This window comes from Pipra filicauda, unplaced genomic scaffold (genome assembly GCF_003945595.2).
Source record: "Pipra filicauda isolate LSUMZ 115617 unplaced genomic scaffold, ASM394559v2 scaffold33_size4404698_pilon, whole genome shotgun sequence".
Classification (NCBI taxonomy): domain Eukaryota; kingdom Metazoa; phylum Chordata; class Aves; order Passeriformes; family Pipridae; genus Pipra; species Pipra filicauda.
Genome location: NW_024104465.1, coordinates 3,579,485 through 3,606,790, shown reverse-complemented (window position 1 = coordinate 3,606,790; position 27,306 = coordinate 3,579,485). Strand labels below are relative to the sequence as shown.

Here is a 27,306-nt window from a genome sequence, read left to right as displayed (position 1 = left end):
CCCACTGTGTGAGGGGCATGGGGACAGCAACTCACTGCCAGTGCAGTGCACAGGCAGCAGAAGCTGTGACATCTGTCACTGGATACCCTTGGGACTCAGCTAGACCAGCCCTTGCTCATCTCTGGGATCAGGGAATCACCTCCCATGTTCCCTTCTAACCTGCTGCTGAACCTCTGTCACGGGTGGCAATTGCACATGTGTTGGAACTCCTTTTTCCTCCCTCAGCCTGGGTTTCCAGATCGGGAAACCTGCTCTCAACACTGCCTGAACAGCTCTTCCAGAACAGAAAACCATTCTGGCATACAGCTTCAGTTTCACTATTTACAAACCTGTAACTTCTTTATTCTAAGAGTTACACTGAAGCTATTCTCCGGGAAGGTCTCTGGGTCCCCAGCAGGGCCTCACTTGGCCATGTCGATGAGGCTCTGGAGGGAGGTGGGCACCCACGTCTTCTCCCCCTGCACGAACACCACGCCCCTGTCGATGTAGATGACGATCCGGCCGAACGTGTACAGCTGCTTCCCCTCGTGCCGCTTCCCGATCACAGGCATGAACACAATGTTGTGCTCCTCGGCCTTGGTCTGGATGAGGTCCTTGAAGTTCATGGGCACGGAGCTGGCAGCCACGCCGATGCCACGCTGGGCCATGTTCTCGGCCTCCCGCCGCTCCTGCATGGCCTCGTACTGGAAGTCCTTGCGCCGCTCTGTGTGTGTCAGGTAGGCGATGTTCTCCCGGGCCCCCGGCTGCATGTACCCCCCTGTGGGAGACAGGACAGTGAGAACAGGGTCCTGGTCTGTTCCCAGTGCAAGGTCTGTGGGTAACTCTGTCCAGGACACATAGACATCAACACATCTGGAGTGCTGTGTTCAATTCTGGGCTCCACAGTTCAAGACAACTGCTGGGGAGGGTCCAGCAGAGGCTACAAAGATGATTTGGGGTCTGGAGCATCTCCCTTATGAAGAGACTGTGGGAGCTGTGCCTGGTTAGTCTGGAGGAGACTGAGAGGGGACCTTATCAATCCACACAAATATCTCCAAGGGGTGTGAGGATGGTGCCAGACTCTGTTCAGTGGTGCCCAGTGATAGGACAAGGAGCAATGGCCATAAACTAGAACACAGACATTTCCTCTTAACTTGAGGAAGAACTTTCCATGGATGGTGGCAGAGCACTGGAACAGGCTGCCCAGGGAGGGTGTGGAGTCTCCCTCTCTGGAGACATTCCAAGCCCACCTGGATAAGTTCCTGAGCCACCTATGACTGTCACACCATACAGCAAGAAGGCAAGAGGAGCTCAGGATAGGATATCTCAGTCTTTGATAGAGGGCAAATTCCAGGTGCTGCTCCCTCAGGCATGGCCTTCCCTTTTATACAGTGTAATTCCCTGTGAAGTCCCAACAATCTCTTTTAGGTCACAGGGAGAGTCATGTGGAAGGAGAGGGCACTGTTCTAAAGCTAAGGAAAAGAACCAGTAATCTCACTGTAAGGGGAAAAAAAGCCAGTAAGTTACAGTTTTAGAACTCAACCCATAAACGAGGGTGTCTGACAGGAAATCCACTGTAACAGGGCAAGGCTGGAAGAGAATCAGTCATTTAATGGCCCAGGCAGCCACCAAAACTGTTTCTGCTTCAGTGCAGCACAGAACAATTGAGCAGCACCTCCAAGGACACAGCAAGGCAGAGCATATCGACTTTCACTGCTCATAGGAGCTGCTGCCATGCTGACAGCAGGGCCATCCCAAATCAGCCTCCCAGGAGCCACACGTGGCCTTGCTGCCATCCCAGAGCAACAGAGCCACCCCCATGAGCCACCTACCCACGCTGGAGGACACAGCCCGGTTCATGATGTCCAGAGCCTCATTAAACTTGTCTTTGATGGAGGGATGTGCCAACACCTGGTCTGAGAACATGGACTTCCAGCCCAGGTACCACTTCGTGATCTCTTCATAGTTGGGGCTGTTACTGAGCCAAGAGCAGAGCACCTGCAAAACACAGGGACATGCCAAAGGCAGCACAGGTTTGGGGAAAAGAGGCCTCACTGCCACAGAATCCCAGAGTCATTCAGGTTGGAAAAGACCTCTAAGATCATCAAGTCCAACTCTTGACCCATCCCCGCCTTGTCACAAAACCAGAGCACCGAGCGCTACATCCTGTTGTTCCCTGAACACCTCCAGGGATGGGGACTCCACCACCTCCCTGGGCAGCTCCTTCCAAAGCCTGGACACCTTTTCCATGAAGAAATTCCTCCTGATATCCAACTTGAACCTCCCCTGGCTCAGCTTGAGGCCACTTAGTTTATTACTGAGCTGTCACTAAAAGGAAATGCTGTGACAATCTGAGGACAGTCTGCTCTGATGGGTACAGAGCTGTGAGTGGAAATCAGCCCATTTCAGCATCAGGGCAGCAATTCCTGGTCAGGAGTCACTAAAACAGTCCACAGTAACCTCTTTCCTCAGTCCTCATAGCATCTCACCTGCAGCCACTTTGGGAAGAAGTGTTTCTCCAGCAGCCCAACAAGGCTGGAGACAGAAATCATCCCCTCCCAGTCGATCACCCAGTAAAAGGCATCCATGTGCTGCTGGTGAGGATTGATGATGAGCTCGTTCAAACACATCCCTGGGAAAGGGGGAGGAGAGTTAGAAAAGAACCTGACTCAGGTTTATCAGTTCCCTGACATCTTTCACTACCAACACACATGATTCGAGGAGCACCTATTTATTGCACTAAGGGACATTGGGGGTTTTTAAACTCTTTGGCTGATCCTGCCACCAAAACAGTGCATTTCCTCCTCCAGTAACTACAGTTTGCTGCCAGAACTCAGAAACTTAAAACCTTTGACTGGTTTTTAGCCTTTGAGACAGTTCACGTTACAAAACTCATGATGTGAAAGCATTAGCACAGACCAAGGAACTCAGGAGCAACAGAGAGACATCTTACAGCTTGGTCCTACCTGACAGCTGTCAGATATTCCTGCTAGTTGAAGAACAGAGGAATGAGATAATTTTATAAAAAGTAAGACAGAAAACACAGAGAATAATCAGAGTGATTCCTGTACTTTTCTAAGCTGTCTGCCTCTTCATGGGACTGGTAGCAGAAAAGAAGAGGGAAGCTTGGTCTAACCTTGCTAATAACATTCTCTGAAGTAACATTGGCACCCACATTAATGAATATCTTTCCTGGGTGTCAGGGGAAAGTGCAACCAGCAGATTCCCAAAATTCAGCACTGTCTGGTTGTCTCACCTAGTTTAGGCACAATGTTTTTGACCATGAAAGCCTCCCATGAGCCAGGAGTGAACACATCCTTCCAGGGCTGAAGGATGAGCTTGGCAGAGGAGTCACTGGGATGCCACTTCTGCAGGGCATTGGCCAGCTTGTTCCTGATAGGAGAGTACAGTGGCTCCAGCCGTGCCTGCATCAGGGGCAGCCAGGGGTGGATCCAGGAGTGGATCGGGACCGTGTCCGTCAGCGGATTCCAGCTTTCAACCTTGAGGTGGAACAAAAAAGATTAAGTAAGTCCATCCATTACCAGCAAGTCTTGTCCAGAAGCACAAGGAGCCGTGATGCAACCTCCAACTCCTCTATCCATCAGTCAGTTGGTGTTTTAGAAGTTCCAGTTGGAATTCAAACACTGGTTCAGAGCATGGCTTCGCTCTACCCATCCCTCTCCTCTCACCTCCTTCTGTAGCTTGGGGAAGATGAGCTGATCCAGAATGTTATCCAGTATCCACACAGGAACAACGTTTACCCAGCTATCCAAGAAATCCACCATGGATCCACAGTTCCTTGGCTGCCACCGTGCCACGATGTTTCTGACATATGGCATCCAGATCTCCCACATCAGTCTGGGAAAAAAACCCAAACAATTAAATCAAAGTGAAGCTCAAAGGTATAACCCAGGCCTAAATAAATCAAATATGAACTGTTAGTTAAAGCTGCTTCTCTTCTGTAGCTGGCAGCTGGATTTTAACAGGTACAGCAAGAAAATTGTAAGGAAAGCTCCTTTATGTCTGCTCTTTTCTGTCCCTGAGGAAACAGCATGTGAAGATGCTGCACAAAGTACAATTCATTTGCTCTTTACCTGTGGAAAGCATCCGTCGACAGGTCCTGCCCACTGTGGGATAACAGCTGGTCATTTTCCAGAAGGCTCTTCCACTTGGCTATGATCTCTGTGCCATAGGAACAGTCCTGGGAATGATAAGGCACTCGGGGTCAAGGTCTTTATCTTTTTCCATTAATTTCAGCTGGGACCTGCACAGAGCAGGCTGATGGTGTGCTGGGCTACAGCCACCATTCTCACCCCTCACAGGGCCAGCCTATCTTACCCATCCCAGCCTAAATGGCATTGAGACTAGACTGAGCATCTGTGATACCTGACAGACAGACCTCTCCTACTTTTGCTAAAAAACAACTGGAGACTTTTTTTTCACCTACTTTTTCTTTCCAACGCTCATAAAAGGGATTGATTTTAACCTTACAAACTCCTCAGCAAATGTTTGAGAGGGGGCACAGAGGAGGGTTTGGTTTTGTTTCTTTTCTTTCTCTCCAGACTGATCAGGACTTTAGAATCACAGAACCCCAGACTGGTTTGGGTTGGAAAGGACCTTAAAGCTCATCTCCTTCCACCATTCTACCATGGGCAGGGACACCTCCCACTAGACCAGGACACTTAAGACAAAGTAGAAAAGACTGCTGAAGCCATCAAGTGAGAACTGCAGATAACCCAACACACACCTTGAGGGGATCCCAGTTCTTGAAATAATCCTTCATGAGAGGATAAACTATGGCCACTGCCAGGTCCACCCTGTCTGACATTCTGTACTCCTCGTAGTACTTGTCCTGAAGTGTCTCAAAAATCTTTGCACACTCATCCAAGGTCAGAGGGTTTTCACAGCCGGGCTGCATCCGCCTCTCACACTCCTCCACCATGTCCAGCACCTTGCTGAGGTTGCTGATGGCCTTCTCCTCGTGCGAGAGCACCTCGGACATCTTCTGGATCTCGTGGCTCAGGTTGACCACCATGTCCCTCTCGTACTGCAGCTGCCGGTCGTTCTGGATGATCTCCTGCTCCGTGATGTCGATCAGCAGCTGCAGGTTGTGCTCCAGCTCAGGCAGGGCGAACCCCTGGGGCTTGGAGTCCTTGCCCAGGGGCTGCTGGGGGCTGTCATCTGGGATGTTGTGCTTGTGGCTGATCTGGCTGTAGCTGTAATAAACCTTCTGCTCCCGGCCTGTCATGTCTATAACCTGCCAACAGACAAGGACAAACAGGTCTTAAATAAAATTGTATCTCAGAATCACAGGATCACTGAGGTTGGAAAAGATCCCCAAGATCATCGAGTCCAACCTTTGACCCATCCCCACCTTGTCAACTAGACCAGAGCACTGAGTGCCACATCCAGTTGCTTTCTGAACACATTTAAAAGGAGGAGGTAATCCCTGACTCCATATTAAAATCTTAATTACTCCAGGAGGCTGCTAATACACACTGTATCTCCAGGGGGGGATTGCCTCCACAATGGCCTTCTCCAGACGTGAGGAGTTAGAATGAATAAGGGACAATCTGGAATCAGAGCTGGAAAAGTCTCCTCCATCTCATCTCAGTTTCACTGAGTAATTCTACAAGCAGTGATCATGCCATTAGTATTCTATTAGTACTCAGGTACTTCTATACCTTTTTTAAAGACACTGTAATTTTAGATTAATAATTTTACTAAGTACACACCAGACAAATCCCTTACTGTCCCCTTGAGGTAGAAGAAGGTTCAAACCATGTGTTTAATTGCATAATCCCAAAAAGGACAACTGTGCTTTCAGAAGTGGGTGAGTGTTGATCTATGACTAATGTGAAACAATTAAACAATTTGCAATTCAAAAAAACCAAACCCACCCACATTTAATCTAATTGGCATGTTTTAAACCAAACCTGATGTTCAGGTGACACAGGGGGCTATTACATGGTTCAGTGATGAGTCCAAAAGGCTGCACAGGCAGCTCCTAGAACTGGCTTTACCAAGGTTACTGGTGGCTAAAATGCACCCGTGACACCAAAGTGGACAAAGTGTTTCTCAGAGGTGTCACCTCTCAGGTATCAGCCTTACCTTGACCTGGGACAGCTCCTTCTGAGGGGCTGCAAGCTGCTTGTTGATCCTGCCCTTGGCTTTCAGCTCTTCCACTGTCTTATAGCTGTACTTGGGCTTCTTCTTGCCTCCGTTCGGGTCCTTCCGCCACTGACTGAGCTCCTTCTGAAATTCCTGAACAAAACAACAGGAAATTGTGGGAGCTGCTCTTTGCCGTGCCCCGAATCTGCCTCTTTCTACAGGACAATAACCATCAGATCAATGAGGAATTCTGTACAGAAAATAACTGGGAAGTGGTGAAGCTGAGTGCCAAAGCACCACAGATGCTGTGGGTCAGTCACCCACCCTATGGCCTGTGCTTACAGGGTGTTTGTGGTCTTTTTTTAAATTTAAATAAAAGACAAAGACTATTTACCTGGGGGGACTTTTTGTAGGTGGGATTCTGAGACAAAAACCAACAAAAAACATTACAGTGACATGAAAAATCTGTCTAAATTAAATCAACATGCTCAATCTTTGGCTTCTTACCTAAAACGAGCCCAAACAGTTTTCTCTGACACAAAAACTAACAAGAGAACTGAAGTTTGTACACACAGCACAGCACGGAAACAGATACAGAAGAATCACACCAATACCTCCTCAGCTTCCTCTTCTGAGTCCACCACAGGGAAGTCCTGCAGGGACTGAGTGGTCCTCTCAGAGCCATAGGCCCCCACGGCACCTTTGCCTTTCCTCTGCTTGGCCTCGATGGGATTGATGATGCCTGGAAGGATGGAGAGGGGTCAGGAGGAGCAGTTTGTGTGTTGGGGGAGCACAACAGCCAGGTTTTCCCTACCAGTTACCAGAATAGCACCAAGCCCCTCGTTGGTACTCTGCCCCCAGCACTGGGTACTTCCACCACCTCACTAATTTCCTATAAAATCACTTAATCCCAGCACACACCAAAATGCCAAAGCCCAGTATTATTCCCATCCACATTTCACTGCCTTTTTATTCTGCCAAATAAAATAACATTTCTTTTTCTGTGAGGAGTTTTATATCCTTTGGAATTTATATCCCAATTTTTGTTCAATATTTTCTCTCTTGCAAAATACCAAGAGGAATAAATGACCACGGGCCAATTTTAACACGCCTGACTCTCACCACAGGACCTTAATCATTTACAAGAGAGGCAGGAAAATAACAATGAAGTTTATGCCACCTTGGGCTGGCATTTCTTTAAGGAATCCATTCTCTTCTCCACATCACCAGTTAACAATAAACAACCAAACACACTGACAGTACCTTGAGCATTCTTCCCAAGACCTCTTCCAGGGACATATCCCATCTTCTGGAGAAGCTTCTGCCCAATTCCCTTAGTGTGTCTCTCCCAGCTGCCAAAATCCATGAAAGATTTGGTGCCCCCTACAAAGCCTTTCTGGCTGGGCTTGAAATTTCCTCCCTGTTAAAACACAACACAAACCCCACAGCCTTGAAGCATTGCAATAACCAAGTTGTGTAGAATTTTCCTCAAAAGGCTCTTCCCAGAAGTGATTCCCTTGTCCCCACAGTGCCCAGCTCACTGGGACCTCACTTGTGCATCCAGGAAAGCTGCCTGACACCTAAGGAGCTTCCTGAAATTCCTCAGATGGAAGAGAAACATCCTGACAAGCTCAAACCGACAACCTGACATTTCTCAGTCTCCACCACCAGCTTTAGCTGAACCTGATTCCTGATTTTTTCTGTTTTTAACTGAAAATAAGAGTTTGATTTTTAATCTGTGACATTGCTGGATTTGTCTGTTCTGTGAGATTAAAAAAATAGGTCTCCAAAAGGAAGCAAACCATGGGAGTTCTTCTCCTTAAACCTCCACTGACCAAAGGGAATATTAAGGACAATGAAAGGAGTGATTCCCAAGGACACACAGTGATCCATCATTAGATCAATGATTTATTATTATGGTTGCTATTTTATCAATTATACAAAAGCCAGAGAAAATACCTCCCTTAATGACACATTTGGGTTTCTGGTTTAATTATTTCCCCCTTTTTTAGTCCTCTGTTGTAGTTTCACTGCTTTGGCTACAGTTTCACAAACACATTAGTTACACAGGTCAGAAAGTTTCCTGGAGAGCTCACTGTTTTCAACTTCTTGGGCACGAACTCCTTGGGGATCTCCTCCTGCTTCCCAGGTTTCTCATCCTCATCCGAGTCCTCGTCTGACTGTTCCTCGGCCGCCGCCTTCCTGAGCCCGGCGCTGACAAAGCTCACGGGGGCGGAGTAATCCCTGGAGCTGAGAAACACGCCGTCAGGGAATGCTGCTCCAGAGCACCTTCCTGGGGGAGCCTGGGGGCTGCTGTGCCTTACACCCGCCCAAAATGAGATATTAAAGATGGTCCAGCTGTTTGACGCTGGTTGTGCCCCTCCATCTTCCCGGACTGCAGGGACGGGGAGCAAAGGGGAAGTCCCGCAGGTGAGGGGTCCCAAAGGCAGCCCCGGGCCAGGCTGGGCTGCTCAGGGGGGTGTCCACAGCATGGGTATCCTCAGGGAACGGGGAAATCTTCACGGAAAGGAGAAAGCTCTAGGGAACGGATGAATACCCAGGGAACGGGAGGAACCCAAAAGGAATGGGAGGAGCTCCCCAGGAAGGAGAAACCTGTAGGGCACGGGGGGAGCTGCCCGGCCCGGGGCAGCCCCAGGGGCGGCACAGCCCGGCCCGGCCCCGCTCCCGCCCGTACCGCTTCCCGCCGAAGCTCGGCCGCTCCTCGTCCGAGTCGCGCTCGGCCCACACGCCGTAGGTCGCCTCCTCCTTGGTCTGGCGGTGCCGCTGCCGGTGCGGGTTAAACTCGTTCTGTAGGTCCCAGTCCGACACCTCGAAACTCTCCATCTCCACGCCATCGGCACCGTCCGTGCCGTACAGGTGCGACATCGACATCGCGGCAGCGCCGGGGCCTCCGGCCCGGGGACCCCCAGCCCCTCAGGGACCCCCGGCTGGACACCCCCGGCCCCTCCGGGACCGCTCAGGGATCCCCAGACACCTCAGGACCCTCTGGGACCGCTCAGGAATCCCCAGACAACTCCGGCCGCGCCGCTAAACCGGATGAGCCCCGTTCACTTCCGGTTTACTTCCGGTTACGCTCAAACCCCGCTACAAACCATAGAGTCGCAAGGGGCGGAGCGGCCGCCCCTGGGCCGCGCCCGCAGCGCCACTCTACGGCCCGGCGGAGTATGGGGGGAGGCGGAGCCCGCGCTGTTAAATATCAAATATTGAAACATTAAATATTAAATATCAAACCAACACTTTAATGGTGTCCGACACCGGGGGCAGGGGGGCCATATATTAACTCTGCAATAGCCTCTGCAGGGTCAGGGAGGGGGTGTGGGGAGGGGGGCACGCGCACCACAAAGTCTCTGCAGGGCCAGGGGGCTATTCCTGACCCTGGGAATTGGGAACAGCAGGGACAGGGCGGCTGTTCTTGAGCCTGGGAACAGGGAATGGCAGGACCAGGATGGCTGATCCTAACCGTGGGAATAAGGAACAACAGACCCAGGATGACTGTTCACAACCCTGGAATTAGGGAACAGCGCGGCCAAGATGGCTGTTCCCAACCCCAGAAAGACAGAACAGCAGGGCTGGGAGGGCTGTTCCCCACCCTGGGAATAGGGAACAGCAGGACCAGGGTGGCTGTTCCCAATCCAAGGAATACAGAACAGCAGGACCAGGGTGGCTGTTCCTGACCCCAGGAATACAGAACAGCAGTGCTGGGAGGGCTGTTCCTGGGAACGGTGTCACAAGACACTGACACGAGATGTAATGAGTCCTCTGGCCACAGCACACATGGAACCTCCTCCCGCCACCCCCGAGCCTGGATTCCCACAGCTGCTTTTCCCACGGAGCGCTGGGAGAGGCCGAGGACATTCCCGCCGTGGAGCACATTTGGCCTTTGCAAATAAATGCAAATACATTCCTGGAGCGCAGTCATTTGGCAACAGTAGGAGCAAGCAATATGCTTGGAGAACCGATTTCCACGGGCCAGTGCAAACTCTTCCTTCTTGGGCAACAAAAGGCCATTTGCAACGTTCTGGAAGAGAGAAACACAGGGAGAACACAGGGCAGGATCCCCTCAGGGGCAGGATCTCCTCGGGAACAGGATCCCCTCAGGAGCAGGATCCCACACACCAGCACAGCAGTGCCCAACAGATGGTTTAAAGCCCCTGTGACACAAAACAGTCAGCAAGGAACCAAATCCCAGCCCAGGACATTGGACACACAATTCCTGATCCTCTCTCAGCACTTCTGATCTTCTTCTAGCTGAACCGACTGCTTTTACACAGGAATTAGTTTTCAAAGGGTCAGTTTTAGTACCAAAAATGACATTTTATGCCTTAGCGCAGAGGGCAGAGAGGGGAAAACATCCAACACGTCAACAGTTGTCCCTCGAGCAGAAGCCCAAGGCAGCAGCTTTGTTTCCCATCATGTTTCCCTTTGTTTTCTATCCCCTTCCTCAGGTCCATGGCACGTCCTTGGAGGCAGCTGGGGAGCAGCTCAGCCCATCCACGCATTCCACATCCCATCCCTGTGCTGCCTGTGGGGACAGGCAGCAATGACCCTCCCAAGTGGCTGATTCTCATTTGGCTGCTTTAAGCCTGTTCCCAGAGCTCAGGAAGAGAAATCCTGACAAATGGTCCCACACAGCAGCATTGTTCGGAAGATCTAAGGCAACTGTGAATGATCTTTGGCATCAGAAGCGTGCCTGGAGCCCTGGCTAATCCACAGAAATTACACAAACCAAATGCCAATCCTGGAGCAATGTGGGCAGATTCGCCCAAATCCCAAAATTAAAAGGGTCTTACCTGGAAATCATTAATTTTCTTAGTGAGAAGATGATGTGTTCTGAGTGACCTGAAATAACCCAGAAACAGAAGGGTCAGCTCTGAGCCACCATCTGCATTCCCCAGGAAAGGGAGCAGGGATGTTCCCTGAGGGAAGGGAGCAGGGACATTCCCAGCCTGCAGACACCCCTAGGAGGGAGCCAGGGACCAGACACCCCAGATTAACCCAAAAACACAATCCCCCAGGGCACACCAGACTCTTACCTGCAGGTGACCTTTCAGATTGGCCGGTGTTTTATAATCCCCCTTTAAAACCTGTGGGAAAGAGAACCTGGAGTGACCCTTCTGGGGCAGTGGCTCCATGAGCATCAGCCAATCCACCCCATTCCATGTGTCCCATGTCCCAGGACACCTGAACCAGGTGGAACACCCTGATGGGAGTTTGATCTACATCATGGGGTCATATTGGGGCAAAAACGGGAGGTTTCATCCTTTTTGACTATAAAGACAGGGAGCAGGGAATCAACACAAGCAATTCCCAACTCCCCCCTTAGTCTGAGAGGGGACAACGTTTTGGTTTTACCACCATGCCAGTTCTCCAAATTCATCCAAAAAACACTGAAAGGTCCATATCAGAGACCCAGAGTGGCCCTGACCCTGCCCAGGGCAGATGTTCCCCCAAACCACCCGTGTCCCAGGACAGCTCTCAGCAGGCACTGAGGAGCTGTGAAAGACCAGAGTGCTGGGAGTACAGAGCAGTTCCAGGGAAGCTCTTCCCACCTCCCAGTCAGTGCTGCCACTTCCCTGCCTGCCTACAGCACCCTGGGGACTGGTCCCACCCTGCTCCCACCACCATGACAAAGGACACCTCATCCATGGGCACTGTCCCAGGGAACTGGGGGGCTGCGGAGCCCCACCCCAAACATGGGAACGTCCCTCTGCCTCCTAACTGCTGGCTGGGACTGCAGCTCCTTCCTTCTCGTTCTGCTCCAGGGACATGAGTCAATATTCAAAAAAAAAAAGGAAAAATCTGTTGTTTTGCCCAAAGGCATTCCAAGCCTCCACGTGTGTTCCTGGTGAGAGCACGGGAGTGGCTGTGGAGCTACACACAGACACAGCACAGCCAGAATGTTGTTCCAGGTCCCAGCCAGGGTACAGTGCCCAAAGAAACCATCAGCACACACCAGGAACGCCCACACCGGGGTTCAGGAGCAGGGCTGGGTCAGGGAGGGTCTCCCTGGGTCTCCCTGGGTCAGGGAGGATCTGCCACAGCACCACAAACAAACACAACCACAAGACCATCGGCAGCACCGTCAGCATGAGCCCCATCAGGCTCCACCCGGAACACGCAGCTGGGCTGGAACCACCTTGGGGGAGCTGTCAGCCATTCCCAGCCTTCCCAAGGAGAAGACTGCACCTCAAATCCTGTGTCCAGGTCTGGACCCCTCACTCCAAGACAGACAATGAGGTGCTGGAGCGTGTTCAGAAAAGGGAACGGAGCTGAGAAAGTGTATGGAGCATCAGGAGTGGCTGAGGGAGCTGGAGGATTTCAGCCTGGAGAAAAGGAGGCTCAGGGGGGACCTTCCCTGACAGGAGAGGGAGTCGGGGGTGGTCGGGCTCTGCTCCCAGGGAGCAAGAACAGGACAAGAGGAAATGGCCTCAAGCTGTGTCAGGGGAGGCTGGACATCAGGAGGAATGTTTTCACAGAAAGAGTTGTCAGCCATTAAAAGGAGATGCCCAGGGAAGTGATGGAGTCCCCATCCCTGGAGGTGTCCATGTGTCACTCAGTGCTTTGGGCTGGGTGACAAGGTGGGGATCAGGCACAGGTTGGACTCAGTGGTCTTGGAGGTCTTTTCCAGCCTCAGTGATTCTGGGATTCTGTGTCCGTTTCCCCCCTGCTCTCTCCTGACCTGGCTCAGCAGCCTCCTCTGCTCCAGGGGCTCTGTGAGCCCCCCGGCTCTGCTCCCCCATGGCGGTGACACTCACCCTGTGTGTGTTGTTGACAACCAGGGGGTCGGGGTGGCCGTAGTTGGGGGGGTTGGCGTAGGGGTCGTAGCCCAGCCTGGCGAGCATCGGGGCGATGTGGGCCATGTCCTGCAGCACATCCCCCGGGATGTGCCCGATCCATTTAGATAACGCATCCATGTTCACCGGCTTGATCACCTGGTCTGTGGATCTTTCTATCCTGGGGAAAAAAAAGAAAAAAACCAAAAGACACTAAAGTTGGATTTCACACACGTGCTGGGGTCACACAGAACAGCCTCAGCCAGGCTGTCACCTCAACATCAAAACATGGAATGGTTTGGGTAGGAAGGAACTTTAGAGCTCATCCTATCCCACCCCTCTGCCATGGGCAGGGACATCTTCCACTAGACCAACTCCCATCCAACCTGGCCTGGAACACTTCCAGGGATGTGGCAGCCACAGCTTCTCTGGGCACCCTGTGCCAGGGCCTCACCACCCTCACAGGGAAGAATTTCTTCCATAAATCTGACCTAAATTTCCCCCATTTCAAATTGAAGCCATTCGCCCCTGTCCTGTCACTGCAGTTCCTGATGAACAGTCCCTCACTGGCTTCCCTCCAGATCCTGGGAGGTGCTGTGAGGTCTCTACACAACCTTCTCCAGGTTGAACAGCCCCAACATGTCCCTTCCACTCCCAGGACACAAACACTCATCACCTGCCAGGCATACTTGAGGCAGAGCCAGGGTGAGGCACAGAGGGGCAGTCCCAGGGCAACCCTGTCCCCTCATAGCCCTGATCTGGGGGAGCACACTCGACAGGGGGTTGCACAGCCCCAGAGGTGGGGTCCCCCTGTATAGAATCATGGAATCATTAAGGCTGGAAAAGCCCTCTAAGATCATCAATTCCAGCTGTTCCCCCATCATTGCCAAAGCCACCACTAACCGTGCCCCTAAGCACCACATCCACGTGTCTTTGAACACTTTCAGCAAGAGTGACTCCACCACCGCCCTGGGAAACTTGTTCCAATGCCTGACCACTCTATCCATGAAGAAATTTTCCAAAAGATTCAATCTAAATCCCTCCCAGCACAACTTGAGACTGCTTCCTCTTGTCCTAGAGGGGGGATTCATCCTTCACTGGGGTCAGGGTGTTACCAGGACACCTCTCCTTACTACAGGAAAATAATGTAAGATGTGTGGGTTGTAGCACAGATGCACCACAGGGCCTATAGGGAAATCCAAAATCTTATCTGTTTAAGGAATCTGGGCAAGATTTCCTCAGAGCAAACAGGGAAGCAGAGCCGGCTGCACACCCACGGCATCCCAGAGCACCGGAGCAGCTGCACATCCCCCCTGGCTCCTGCTGCCCTCACCACCGGGACACCAGCAATTGATACGGAGACTCGGATAATTCCCTTACACAGCTGATTACATTTTGCTAAGCCTGACTTAAGCCTTTCACTTAGAAAAGAAAAAGCATTAAAAGAGGAAAAGAAAGTGGGAGCAGGTAAACACCCCCAACACACAGAGAGGCCAGGAGGGAGTGCTGGGTGTGCCTCCACGGAGCAGGGATTGCTTTGATTCTGCAATACCAGCCCCAGACCTGGCAAGAACTGCTGCTCATCATCATTAGCAGCAAACTAATCACACTGAGGAGGCATCTGAGGACGGGTAGAGAAAGAGGCATTAAAGAGCTCACGTTTCAGAGCAAGCAGTTCTTTCCAAATTAGAGACTGAAATAATTTCTGCAGTGTCAAGAGAGATTAAACAGTCACCTGCTCCTGAAATCCTTGCTTGACAAGCTGCTCTGTGGAGTACAACAGATTGGGAGCATTAAAGCCATCTCTTACTCAGAAACACAAACCCTATTGCAGTACAACTGATGTGTTGCTCCTTCTGCCCCCAAAAATCACACAAAAACACCAGCAACACAGCTTTGCCCCCAGTTTTAGCCCTGACCTGATTCGTGTAATGAAAATGCTTCTTGAAAAGCTGAGGAAGGAGCTGAGACTCACTTGGAAAGCGACACCCCGCCGGGCTTCCCAATGAGCTCCTCGTGGTGCAGCACCGTGTCGCTCCAGGAGATGTCCAGGAACTTCATGATGTTGTGCATGGACTGCTCGGGGTGCAGCACCAGCTGCTCGTAGTAGACGGGCAGGCAGCGGGCCCGGCCGACCTCCAGGCACTGGGAGTACATCACCTCGATGGCTTTGTTCCACTTGGTCAGGCAGTCCCGGTAGCTGTTCAGGTCAAAGCCCGCGATTGTCACTTTCCGTGTGATCATGGAGTGCACTGAGGCCCGGCCATCCCGCACCATCAGGAGGAATTTGGAATTGGGGAACAGCCTGGACAGGTAGACAGAGGACTTGAGCGTGAAGGGGTCCTTGTTGCACAAGTACCTGGCGGGCTCGCCGTGCTTGGCGATCACTTCCAGGATGAAGGCCTGCATGGCGGCGTCCAGGACCTGGTCCGTCACCCCCGCCTCGTCCAGGCGGATCTTCTCCCGCCCGGACTTGGACCAGGCCTGGCGCATGGCCAGCACGCGGGGGATGATGCGGGTCTCCTCCCCGCAGCGCACCTCAGGGTGGGCGTCCAGCATGGCCCTCATGAGCGTGGTGCCGCTGCGTGGGACCCCCCCGATGAAGATCAGGGGCATGTCCTTGCTGTAACGGTACTCGACGTGGTTGGCGTCCATCATGACCAGCTCCTCGTTCTCGGGTCTCATCAGCCTGTGCCTCCTCTCGCTCAGGACCTGCTGGCACTCCAGGACCTGATGGCCAAGGTGCAGAGTCACCATCAAGGCAGCCACCGAGCCCAGCACCAGCAGCACCCTCCGCATGGTGACCCGCATCCTGCTCTCCTGGGCACAGGCTGGGGACTTCAGCTCTCAGCTAGCAAATGTCCAACCCCACGGGCATCTGCAAGAGAAATGGCATGGTCAGAGGAACAGGACCCACACTCCAGCCCGGAATCCAGCCTGGCTCCAGCGGGATGCTGACACCATCCAGGATTTCATCATCTCCTTCACTTATCAGCAACTCCCAGACTCGGTGCCTTCCACCCAGCAGGTAATTAAAGTCTCTGTCAGTGCACACCCAAAGAGACAATTTCTGTGCTGTTTGTGTTCCCAGAAACACAGGTTTACAGCTGGAGCAAAGCTCCAGGAATGTTTTGGAGAGGAGGGGCCATGTATACCCACTGAGTCCTTAAAGAAAATCTTTACAGAGAGCCTGTTGCATCCCAGATGAAGCCCAAACCCTCTCTAAAGTTATTCCTCCCAAACCCGAGTCAGCACTTCACCACTGCTCACATTTCAGCCACCTGCCTCCTTCCTACATTTTCTTTAGTTTAACCCTGCGGTCAAAAGGGGGGGGGAAGCTGAAATAAGAGAAAAACAAACGCCTCTCATGCAAATCTTAAGTGTCAGAGTCAGGAGAAGCCGTTAGAATGAAACACTGAGAAACTCAACCATCTGACAGTGAACAGCTACACACAGTGTTCAACACCCTGCCCTGCCTCCGGAGACTGACCTGACGGAGAAATCCTTGAAACTTCATCTGGCACGAAGACTCTTTGGGTTTTCCAGGGCTCGGTAGGACATCCAGCAGGAAGGCTGCAGCCTCTGCGAGTGCCCAGCTCTGCTGCGTGCCCAGAGGGACTCCCGGGAAGGCTGGCACCGCTTCCCACCCCCTCCCCCCATCCGCCCCAGTTGCGAGTGCAGGTTTTGCAATCCTACCCTGGGCTCACCCCAGGATTTCCAGTTCTTTGTGATTATGTGGCTGGGGCGGGAGCTGAATGGAGTGGAAGGAACGGGCCGTCCGTGCATTCTGTTTTGCTGACAGGCCAAAGAACTGCTCCAGAAAAGTGTTTTCTCCTGTCGACTCTTTCCCCGAAGGAGCACACTGCGCAGCGGCCCGTGCAGAGCAGGGAGCAGGCAGGAGAGAGCCCGGAGCCTGGCAGCCTCCCTGCCCCTGCCCTCCCTTCCAAGCACTTGGGGACTTGCTCTGCTCCCCCCTTCCAGCCCCTGACATCCCACTCCATTGTTCCCATCCGCCCACTTGGTGTTTATCCACTTCTGCCCAGGCAGAGCCCCTGTGCCAGCCCAGGGACACCCCTCCCCAGCCCAGGGACACACTTTCCCAGCCCAGCAGCACAGTAACATCACCACCAAACTATTTTTGTGGCTCTTTACTACCTGGTCCATCTTGGCCAGCTGCTCAGTGACATACCCAGGTTAAACAGTCTCAACTGCATCCCCAGGTCTCAGATAAAAGTGTGTGGCTTTCTTGGGATGTAGATCAGAGGGATACCCGACAGCTCTGGTATTTTTGCAGCACCAAGCAGAGTCAGAGCCATTAACAAGGCAAGTGTTGCTCCTTCCTGCTATCTTCATCTATTTCAGTCATGTAAATATATTCAAATGTTCACCCAAAAATAAATGCAAATGCCACAAGACCCATTTCAAAGGATGGCAGTGGATTGCAGGATTTAGGGCCAACTGGAATAATTAGGGTGATGCAGACCAAGACAGGCTAATTAGCAGGAAAGGCTGCAGTGTGAAAGGAGGCTGGAGCACAGAAGTACTCTGTTCTCCCAAAAAACAGCTGACAGGGAGCAGTTCCCACCGAGATGCTCCAGCAGCTTCATCTGAGCTGCAGAGGGAACAAAGGGACTCGCTCATGTGCTCATGTTGAGTGCCGGGGGCTGCGGTACCAGCACCACAAGCAGGACACGGCCTCGAGCTCTGCCAGGGAGGTTCAGGTTGGACATCAGGAGGAATTTCATTACAGAAAGGGTGGTCAAGCACTGGAATGGGCTGCTCAGGGTGGAGCCCCCATCCCCTGAGGTGTCCAAGGAATGACTGGATGTGGCACTCAGTGCTCTGGTCTGGTTGACAAGGTGGTGATGGGTCACAGGTTGGACTCAATGATCCTGAAGGTCTTTTGCAACCTAAATGATTCTGTGTGGCTGGGGACTGTCCTGCCTGTCTGGTGGGCAGGGACACAGCCCCCCCACTCCCACCCAACACCACCAGTGTGGGGAAGCTCTCAATCCATGAAGCAGCAGAAAAGGAAGCTGCCCACAGGAGCATGGGCACTCCTCACTGTTGTGCTCTGGGACTCTGCCTCTGCTCCTGCATGGCAGCCACAGGCCCTGGGAGGGCTGGAATGGAACAAATTTCTCCAGTGGGATCATCCCGGTGTGCCAGGTGGGCTGAACAATACCCACGAGCATGTCTGGCAGCAGGCTGGGAGCAACCACAAACAGCCCGGCTGGCTCTCAACTCTTTGTGCAATTCTCTGTTAAGAATTTCCTAAAATATATGGGGCTCATTAGTCTGTGAGGGAAGAGGGATGGGTCATTTCCTCCCGAGCAGACACTGTGGTGGAATGATGGCATAATTAGGCGCATAGCTGTCTGATCAAAGACAACCCTTCCAGAGACAACAGTCGTTCAGATTCCCAAACTGGCTCTGAGAGCTTCTCACTCCAGCAGGAATTAAGGAGCTCTCGGGGGCTTCTCTAGCACATCATGGCAGGCACTGGAGACATGGGAGCAGAAATCAAAGTACCAGCAGCCAACCCCAGGCTGAAGTCCCCCGAGTGCTGCTTGGACACCAGGGGACAGGGAGGGGCTGTGACCCACAGCCAGGGGCTCCATCCCTCACCACCATCAGGGCAAGGCTGGCACCCAGAGCATGGGGGAGGATGGAAACCAGCAGGGAAGTGACAGCAGAGTGACAAGAGGTCCTACAGGCACAGAGCCTTCCCTATTCACATGCTGATGAACCATTAGCATGAACAAGGCTTACACCACCTCCTGTCAGCTTGTGAAGGCAACAGTATTCATGGGGCACCAGTACTGGTGTGGACAGATGTGAAACATTCACCCAGCATCCCAGGGGAACCAACAACCCATGTGTGCTTACCTTGCCCCCATAAGGTCATTTTGCTGCTAGCCGAGCTTCATGCTGCAACCTCCAGAACACCTGATGGGGAAGAGAAGCCATAATGTTGATTTATTTATTGCACATATGTGCTCTCCTCCTTGGCACCTTCCACTCCTGCCCACAGCCTCCCTCTCGTCCCTCCCAGGGAAAGGTGGCCCCAGCAAAGCCTTGGCACCAGGAGCTGCCCATGCTGCCAGGACCTCCCGGCTCCAGCCCAAGGAACAAAGCTCTCTCCAGCCTCACCACCCCCCCAAGGCAGCAGCACCAGCCCCTCAGAGCACATGAATCCCTCCAGGTAGGGAGCCGAACCCCTGTACACCAGGTTTCCCACAAGGACATGGCACCTGCACCACAGGGATTGCCCCCTCCCCGGGGAGCCCAGCAGCCGCCTGCAGTGCCTTGGCTGGAGCCACCCTGCAGGCACATCCCAGGGACAGCTCAGAGACACTGCGCTGCAGCAGAGCACCCCGAGGGGCCGGACCCAGCAGGATGGGAGGATGTCACTCTGCTCCAAGGATCACAGTGGATGCACAGGGCACTGGCTTGTCATAGGGCTGCTGCCACTTGGCCCTTCCCAGTCAGCTTCCCCTCAATACATGACAGTGTCCCGGCCTCGGAGGATGTTTTTTAGAACATTTCAAGGACAGACATTAATTGCTATTCCAGACACTCAAGTCTCCTCCTCTCCTGCCATCGAGTGTCACCGGCCCCTCTGCTTCAGCATCAACGAGAAACCAGAGGGAAACTCCACCCAGCATGAACTTCAGGAGGCCTTATCCGCAGTGCACATGCTGCCCTTCTTCCCTGCCAGGCTTCCTGCTCGATCCTGGCCTGGCCTCCATGGACCACGGGATTTCAGTTCTGGACGAGGCTGCATGCCCACGGAGCAGCATCTGCATCCCTGGATGCACTTCTGCAGTGCCACAAATGCTCTGGATCAGGGAACAGCAGCAGTTTAACAGCCCACCCCAAGACACCCCGCTCCGGAAACAGCTTCAGCTCCTGCCCGTGCACAGACACACACAGACAGACACACGGACATGCACTCGCTTGCTGACTTCCTTCCTGACACTGCGCAGGGTGTCACTGCCAGCCGGGCTCCAGCACTGAGCTCTGAGCAACCACAGCCTCATGACCCAGCACCTGCGGTGGGAGCGGGTAAACCACCAGCAGCACCGGGAACAGCCCCGTGTGCCAGCACCGCCGGGCCCAGCACCACCTGCAGTGAGGAAACAACATCGATCCCATTTTCTAAGGCGTGAAAACAACCGCAAAACCAGTGTCTACAAGAAGCTCCATACGATCAGAAGCTGCATTTTTCTTTAAAACGTTCCCAGAAATGATTGTCACTAACTGCAGCTTCCCCAAAAGACGTAGGTGTGGCCTGGAAAATTTGAGCTCAATTTGTTGGTGCTTAATAAAAGGATGAGGAACTGGAGGCGCCTTTGTGGCGGAACAGCAGCAGGAACTGTGGTCAGCAAGAAATGTCCTAATATATCCAACTCACATCTTTACAAATCAGCAATATTTAATTACTTAATTAGTAGTCTACAGTTCATTTACAAAATAAACACAGCTTGCCTGAGGACAACTGCTTCATCACAACCTGAGCTCAGCCCAACTCTGTCACTGCCAAGTGGTGGCCATGACAGCAGCCCTTTTTCTCCTGGTCCCTGCCTGGAAGCAACATCACGTTTCAAAACACCTGATGACTCCCAGGTACCTCCCTTAGCAGGACAGGGATACTCCCATCCTGCTTGGAGGGGGCAGCAGCAAACAGCAGAGCGGTCAAGCCTCCGGGAGGAAAAAGCCGGGAAGAGCTGTTGGGGACTGAGGGCAGCAGGAAGGGACAGGCTGCTGGCACTGCTGGCACACAGACACATGAGGCGTCTCTCCATCTGTTTCCAGGCAGCCCGAACAAAAGCTGATCAACAAATTTCAAAGCATTCACCCACTCTGATGAGCAGCTCCGGGACACAGCGAGCACGGTACAGCCCTGATCCCCTCCGGGTGCCCACGGAGGCACCGCGGGGGCGGCTGCGGTCGCCGAGTGCAGCGTCAGCCCCATTGCACAACCCCCAACGCGTGCTCATCCGCCCCAGCATGGCATGGATCGGGATTGGTCCCATGGGACAGCCATCTGTAGCGAGCAGGGTCCAACCTGCCCACCCCAATCGATGTTGCAGCGCTGGCAGTGGAACAGGGGCTCTGCACCCACCACTGCTGCAGGCGAGCTACAGCTGGAGCCTCAGAGCCACTTTGATATGCACAAAATTAAGCTGCAGCACTCAAAAAAAAAACCCCCACAACAACAAAAGAAGTTGCTTTCAGCCACCACGTGGTGAAAGCAGCACCACTGACAGCAGGACAGGTTTGGTGACTAAAGCTGAAAATGCACTGCAGGCCATGAACCCAGAACATCCACCAGAACCAGAGGCCAATCACAGTAAAAACACTGGGAGTTTAGAGCACTTCAGGGTTCTGTGCCCCTTGGAAAATCCCCAAATAGCACTAGCAGCACCGTGGTTTGTATTTGCACCACCAACAAAAACTGTAAAATCCAAAAAAATCCCAAATAAAACAGTCTGAAAGAAACAGTCAAAAGTCAGCAAGGATAAGTGTTCAAGCACCCAAATCACACAGAGGGTGCTCCAGCTGCATCTTAGCACACAACCGGCTCAGAAGGGAAGGAGGAATTTATTCTCACTGCTGGGTACCTAGAAAAATAAACCAGCAGAATCTGACGCCCTGAGGATTCAGGTAGTGTGTGCCAGTTTCAAACACTGGCTTTCTTACTTGGAAAAGCCTGAGAGGTGAGAGCCCCGAGCCACACTATGGATTCCAGCTGAGCACCCCAGCACTCCATCCCAGAGAGCCTGGCCAGGGATACAGACACGGTGCACCAGCTGGCTCCAACAGGCTCTAAATCACATCAGCAAAGAATCCACAGACATTTCACAGCACAAATGGACAGTTGGTTTATCGCCTCAAGGCTGTTATGATTAGCAAAACATTTTATTATCCCGCTCAATGCTACAGTGTTCCTCAAACAATAAAAATCCCACCAATTTACAGAATCTTCCCTCTGCCCGTCCCTCATTCCAAGCACAGTGATGGCATTTTATGGTCCGGCGATGGAAACCGCAGCATCCACCCCGCCAACCCCGGACGGCAACGGCCCTCAGCCCAAAGTGGCTGATTAATTATGGAACGCCCAAAGTGAAAGCTGCTGGCAGGAGCTGAGCATGGAGGCACCTACCCAGCACCTGGCTCCATGCCCACCATGCCCCAGCAAGGCTCCAGCAAAGCCGGGGGGAAGGGGCTTGACACATCTCCCCTTTGCTCAAGGAGCAGGGTGGGGAGGCAGAGCTGCTGCTGGAAGAACTGAGACGAGTGAGGGGGGACAGGAGGGGAAGGGAGAGCCCCCCACTCCATGCTGCGGGCTGTGAGGGATGGGGACCAGAGCAGAAGGGGTGTCTGTGACCCCCCAGTGATGGATGGAGCCACCAGATCAGCTCCATCTCCACGTCGGAAGTGCCTGTGCCGAAACAGGACATGAGCTCTGTGCTTTGGAGAGAGCTCCTGACTTTTAATCAACCCACAGAGCTTCACCTTTCCTTAATTACTCTGCAGTCACTGCCTCGGGGGGGACAAAGGCAAAGCCAGTGCAGGTGCCACTGCAGCGACGCTGCAGCCAGAGAGACGCTCCCTCGCTGGCTCCCCTTGTGCCCTGACCCAGGAGCTCACCATCCTGCTCCCTGCTCAGAGCTGGATGAGGGGGCTCTCGGGAGACACAGAGTTGTCCTCTTGTTCCCCTTGCCCAGAGAAGTTGTGGATGCCCCAACCCTGGAAGTGTTCAAGGGCAGGCTGGCTGGAGCTCTGAGCAACCTGGTCTAGTGGAAGGTGTCCCTGCCCATGGCAGAAGGTTGGAACTAGAAGATCTTTAAGGTCCCTTCCAACCCAAACCATTCCATAATTCTGTGATGGTTCCATGAGCCCTCCCCATGCCTCTGACCAGGTCCCTCCAACTCCCACCCCAGGGCCAGGGTATGCCCCAGGGATCCCCAAAGGAGAGAGGCATAGGGCGATGGGAACTGGAGGTTGCAGCCCCCGTGTTCACTCACCACACCCAACGCCAACACAACTCTTCCCTCCCACAACTGCACAAAGATTCCCTGTGGGAATGTGGGTGGTCAGAGCCTGCCATACAATAGGGAGAGAGAGAAGTCAGAGGAACTGCTAGAAAAAACAGTAAGTATCTTCAAAAAATATTTTCCCAATCCACAGGCCAAACCCTAAGTCTCAACAAGCTCTATTCTTGCACGCACAAGGATCAGGATTTGCAAATAAAAAGTTGTTTCTGCAAGAGAAACCCCAAAACCTCAAATTTGCTTAAGAAACAAAATCAAAGTGGTTTATTTCCCCATGCAGGAGCAGCAGCGGCAGCCCCAGGACTGGAGGCACTGTCTGAGGGGAGGGCAGGGAGGACGGAGGGGCTGCTGCTCATCATGGGCAGTGAGGGGAGAGGGGACACGGCTGTACCTCATCTCTGCCAGCCCCTCTGCTCATCCTTGTCCCATTTCCTGCAGCTCGAGGCCTCAGGAACCCTGAGCATGGACCAGGCCCCGGATCTCCACTGTGGCCCAGACGGTCTCGGCACAACCGATGCCACAAGGGCAAGCATTTGGCGTTTCCACAAAGCCAGAAACTTTGGGAAGCACCGGCACCCCAGGGCCGTGTGCTGGCATAGCCCTGGTAAGGACAGGAAATGAACCCCACCAAGCCCCGGCACGGGAGTAGCCCTTGTGAAACCATGGAAGGAAGAAACGGAACCAAACCCTTCCAGACTGCGTGGCTGCTGACTGTCAGCCAAACCACCCTGCACGGCACATCCGAGTGCTTTCCTGTCTGCAGGAGCCCAGCTGTGAGCCCTGGTCCTCTGCTGCCACTTGCATCTGCAAATGCTGGGCACCAAGGCCTTGTGCTTGGTGCCCTTCCCCTGCTCGGTGCCCTTCCCCTGCTCGGTGCCCTTCCCTTGGATGCCACCCAGCCCCGCTGGCCCTCAGCCAGCTGTGAGCACAGCTGCCAGGGGGACCAGCTGCTCTCCCAACCCCCTTGCAGCTCAGCCACTGCCAGGAACAGCCACTCACACCGCAGGATCCATCCCAGCACCGAGCAGGAACAGGAGCACTGGAAAAACCCCGGCTGTTTCCCCCTGCCCCACCAGAGCAGCCTGCAGGCTGCAGCAGCTCCAGAGCTAAAACACCCATGGTCACTTGTCCATGAAGAAGCATCTGGACGCTGCAACCACCTGTGGAGTCCCCGGTCTCAGTTTGGGGTCACTGGCCTGGGAACGCACGATGGGAACCAGCCACTTGCTTCACTTCCGAGCACTGTGGGTTGAGCAATCCCCTGCTGCTGTTCTTGTTTGCTGTCCCTGTGAGGAGACAAAAGGCTCCTCAGCAGGGCCAGCCCCAGCACACCCTCCTGCCTGAGCCATGAGGCCAGCACAGGATGGACTGGAGACGAAAAGGGGGAAAAAAAGCATTATTCTCCTTGAGACAGGATTTCTGTGAGAGAATTGCTGCAGAATTGGAGGCAGACAGGTGTTTAGAACTGCAGAACTAGAGGCTTGAACAACGTTGTGAACTAAAGCAGGCAGCCGACACCATGGCAAGCTTCTCCCGCGTTCCACACACTCGCTGCCTGCAGAATCCAAAGGGAAACACGCCTGGCTGAGGCACAAGGCTGAGGTTCCTCAAGGCATCACAAATTCATCAGAAGGCGCATCTGTAGGGTGCCAAATAAAACCACCTGCTGGGGTTTGTTTTCTCTCTCCAAAAATCTTCTTGACAGTCCCTGCATTTTAACAGCACTCCTGCCATCCCACACATCCCTGAAGGCTCAGCGTATCCGTAATGCAAACTGCCTTTGGAAAAATCCCCTTAAAATAGCAACAGAAATTACTAATACAGTTTGTAAAACCTACAGGCAGAGCATGGCAGTGGCCTGGGCCTGCCTGTCCTGGTGAGTCCATCGGCGTCCTGCGGAGACCCCACGGCAGCTCCCACCCCCTGGCCTGGCACATCTCACCAGTGTGGAGGGCACAACTCTGCACTTATCCCCCCGCAGTGATGCCCCTCCAATGCCAGCTGCTGCAGGTGACGCTGGGAAGGACCCACATGGTCCCCAGCTCAGCTGCTGCCCCCACTGTGTAAGCCCCCCACAGACCCTCAGCTCCCTGTGGGCACCACAGCACGGCTGCTCCTGCTGCGCCTCACGCAGCAGCCACCGAGCATCAGCTGCCACCAGGCACAGGATGGCAAACCCTGCTCACAGCAACCTGCGTTGGCACTTGACAGCTCCCCACGAGCACGCTGCACCGTTCCCAGAAAAGCAACAGCAAATTTGGAAACCTGTTAGCACCAATCACTCCGAGCTCTGCACTCACCCTTGCTTGGTGCCCGAGCAGAAGGGAGCAGCACTGCTGTGCTGAGGGGGGACTCGCCACCCCACAGTGCACCTAAGCAGCTGGCAGGGTGGCTCTGACTGGCAAAGGGAGGCAAGTTAAGGGGTTTCAAGCTGTGAGATGTTTTTTGGACAGAGCCTGAGTGTGCAAACAAACACAGCAAGGGACAGAGCAAAGGTCCGTGTGATGCAAACCCCCCTTTGCCCATGGAGGACATCGGCCCAGCTCACGCTGCCCACCCTGGGACACACTGCCAACAGTGTTGGGATGGCAACTCCAGCCACGAGTCCCAAGGAACTTGAGCTTGCTATGGACACAGCGTGGATGTCACATCCCTGCCACGCAGGGCAAGTGACAGATGGGCACGGCCAAGGACAGCGTCAGTATTTTGGGTGGGCTGCAAGGTGCCAATGCAGCCGCCTGGGCACCCACCTGCACCCCCTTTTCCAAGGGATCTGCACCCCACGGCCACCCCAGCCTCAGCACTGCAAACATCTCTTGTGCCAACAGCAGAGGCTGATGCTGACCAAGACCTGAAGGTGCAGGTTGCCCCTGACGCTCACCTGCTCAGCTGGCTGCAGCACGGGCCACCACACTCACCCTGGCAGGGGAGGGCAGCACTGACACCAGTTCAGCTCTGGACACCCGGATGGATTGACAGTCCCTGCCTACGGGTGCCCTTCTGTATGGTGATGCTTGGGTTATGGGGGGCACGGCTGGGCTGATGCTGGGCTGCCAAGAAGGTGCCAGGGGAGCAGGGGCGTGAGGAGTGGGTGCCAGATAGCAGGAACAAGGGGAGAAAGGCACAAGGAGCACCCCGTGCTGAGCACCCTGTGGCACCTGCCATGTATCCTGCACCGTGCACCGAGCACCCTGCGGCACCCTCAGCACATCCTGCACTGTACAGAACGTACCCTGCACCCAGCACCACTCCGTGAACCCAGCACGGAGCATCCTGCTCCCAGCACTCAGCACCACTCCGTGGACCCAGCATGGAACACCCTGCACCGGCCACTGCTCTGTGTACCCAGCACCCAGCACCCCTCTGTGAACTCAGCACCGAACACCCTGCACCACTCCGAGCATCCCTCACCGAGCACTCTGCACTGCTCTGAGCATCAAGCACCGCTCCGTGCACCCAGCACCGAGCATCCTGCACCGGGCACCTTGCACCGTTCTGAGCACCCAGTACGGTGCACCGAGTACCGTTCCGAGCACCGCTCTGTGCACCCGCGCACCCCCCGCACTGCGCACCGAGCATCCCCCGCCGCTCCGCCACTCACCGAGCCCCGAGCTCTGCCCGCGCTGCCCGCACCGCCCGCCGGTACCGAGTACCGCGCACCGCCCGCCGCGCAGCCCCGCCACTGTCACCTGCCGGCCGGGGTGACACACGCGGTGCCGGGGCGGGGTCGATCCCCCCTTCCCCGTCCCCCCGTTCCCCGGTGCCCCCCCCCCCCCGCTCCACTCACCGGGGCCGCCGCCGGCCCGGAGCGGCGCGAGACGCGGCGACGTCACGCGCACGAGGGGCCGGGATCCCCGCGCGCCGCACCGCGCGTGCGCCGCGCGCCCCAGGCACCGGGCGGCACCGGGAGCGCGCGGGCGTGTGCGCGTGTGTTTGTGTGCGCGTGCCCGGGGCGCGCGGGCGGCACGCGGGAGCGCGAGCCCGTGCCGGCGCCGGTGTCGGTACCGGCGGCAGTGCCCGTACCGGCCGTGGCACCGCAGCCGTGCGGGGGCCCGGGCCCGGGAGAGCCCCGCACCGCGCTCTCCGCAGCTGCACCGTCACCCCCGGCCCCGGTGCTGCTGCCTGTGCCAGCGCTGCCGTCACTGCTATCGCTGTAATTAATCACCGCCGTCGCTAATGAGCGGCGTGGGAGCGCAGGAAAACGCCACCCGAGGTGCTCGGACGGGATGGAAAACGGAGAGTGAGGCCGAGGAAGCGCCCGGTGCGGAGCGACAGCGTCCGAGGGGAATAAAAACTCATTGAGAGTGAACTGGTCTTTGATTGACTGCAGTTACGGCTGTTAATTAGTTCCCAGGTGGATC

The 27,306-nt window shown here is 54.3% G+C and overlaps 2 protein-coding genes across 4 annotated transcripts; both read right to left on the bottom strand.

The window, feature by feature from the left end:
• Window positions 1-307: 307 nt before the first annotated feature.
• Window positions 308-9,116, bottom strand: TFIP11 (tuftelin interacting protein 11). Its single transcript, XM_027722294.2, has 12 exons — window positions 8,786-9,116; window positions 8,187-8,340; window positions 7,354-7,510; window positions 6,705-6,832; window positions 6,091-6,243; window positions 4,727-5,236; window positions 4,074-4,180; window positions 3,669-3,837; window positions 3,236-3,479; window positions 2,469-2,611; window positions 1,812-1,977; window positions 308-757 (listed from the first exon to the last, which is right to left on the bottom strand). The coding sequence occupies exons 1-12, from the start codon at window positions 8,980-8,982 to the stop codon at window positions 402-404; spliced, it is 2,484 nt and encodes an 827-aa protein (XP_027578095.1). The 5' UTR covers window positions 8,983-9,116; the 3' UTR covers window positions 308-401.
• Window positions 9,117-9,327: 211 nt separating this feature from the next.
• On the bottom strand, window positions 9,328-26,804 carry TPST2 (tyrosylprotein sulfotransferase 2). 3 transcript variants are annotated; one of them, XM_027722298.2, is made up of 7 exons: window positions 26,733-26,804; window positions 18,774-18,833; window positions 14,860-15,762; window positions 12,867-13,065; window positions 11,145-11,195; window positions 10,902-10,950; window positions 9,328-10,129 (listed from the first exon to the last, which is right to left on the bottom strand). In XM_027722298.2, the coding sequence occupies exons 3-6, from the start codon at window positions 15,693-15,695 to the stop codon at window positions 10,921-10,923; spliced, it is 1,116 nt and encodes a 371-aa protein (XP_027578099.2). In that variant the 5' UTR covers window positions 15,696-15,762; window positions 18,774-18,833; window positions 26,733-26,804; the 3' UTR covers window positions 9,328-10,129; window positions 10,902-10,920. The 3 variants fall into 3 exon arrangements, with proteins under 3 accessions (XP_027578099.2, XP_039240123.1, XP_027578102.2); XM_039384189.1 differs by lacking the exon at window positions 26,733-26,804 and having other exon boundaries at window positions 18,774-18,949; XM_027722301.2 differs by lacking the exons at window positions 18,774-18,833; window positions 26,733-26,804 and adding an exon at window positions 16,375-16,453.
• Between the last annotated feature and the right edge of the window lie 502 nt (window positions 26,805-27,306).

Excerpts from the sequence above, each read along its gene's own strand:
- TFIP11 (XM_027722294.2), bottom strand. The coding sequence starts at position 8,982 with ATGTCGATGTCGCACCTGTACGGCACGGACGGTGCCGATGGCGTGGAG. Across the intron at positions 7,511-8,186 it reads TGCCCAAGAAGTTGAAAACA|GGAGGAAATTTCAAGCCCAG; the intron begins GTGAGCTCTCCA and ends GTGTTTTAACAG. Across the intron at positions 6,244-6,704 it reads CAGAAGAGGAAGCTGAGGAG|GAATTTCAGAAGGAGCTCAG; the intron begins GTATTGGTGTGA and ends TGTTTTGTTCAG.
- TPST2 (XM_027722298.2), bottom strand. The coding sequence starts at position 15,695 with ATGCGGGTCACCATGCGGAGGGTGCTGCTGGTGCTGGGCTCGGTGGCT. Across the intron at positions 13,066-14,859 it reads GGCGGGGTGTCGCTTTCCAA|GATAGAAAGATCCACAGACC; the intron begins GTGAGTCTCAGC and ends TTTTTTCCCCAG. Across the intron at positions 11,196-12,866 it reads TTGTCAACAACACACACAGG|GTTTTAAAGGGGGATTATAA; the intron begins GTGAGTGTCACC and ends TCTTTCCCACAG.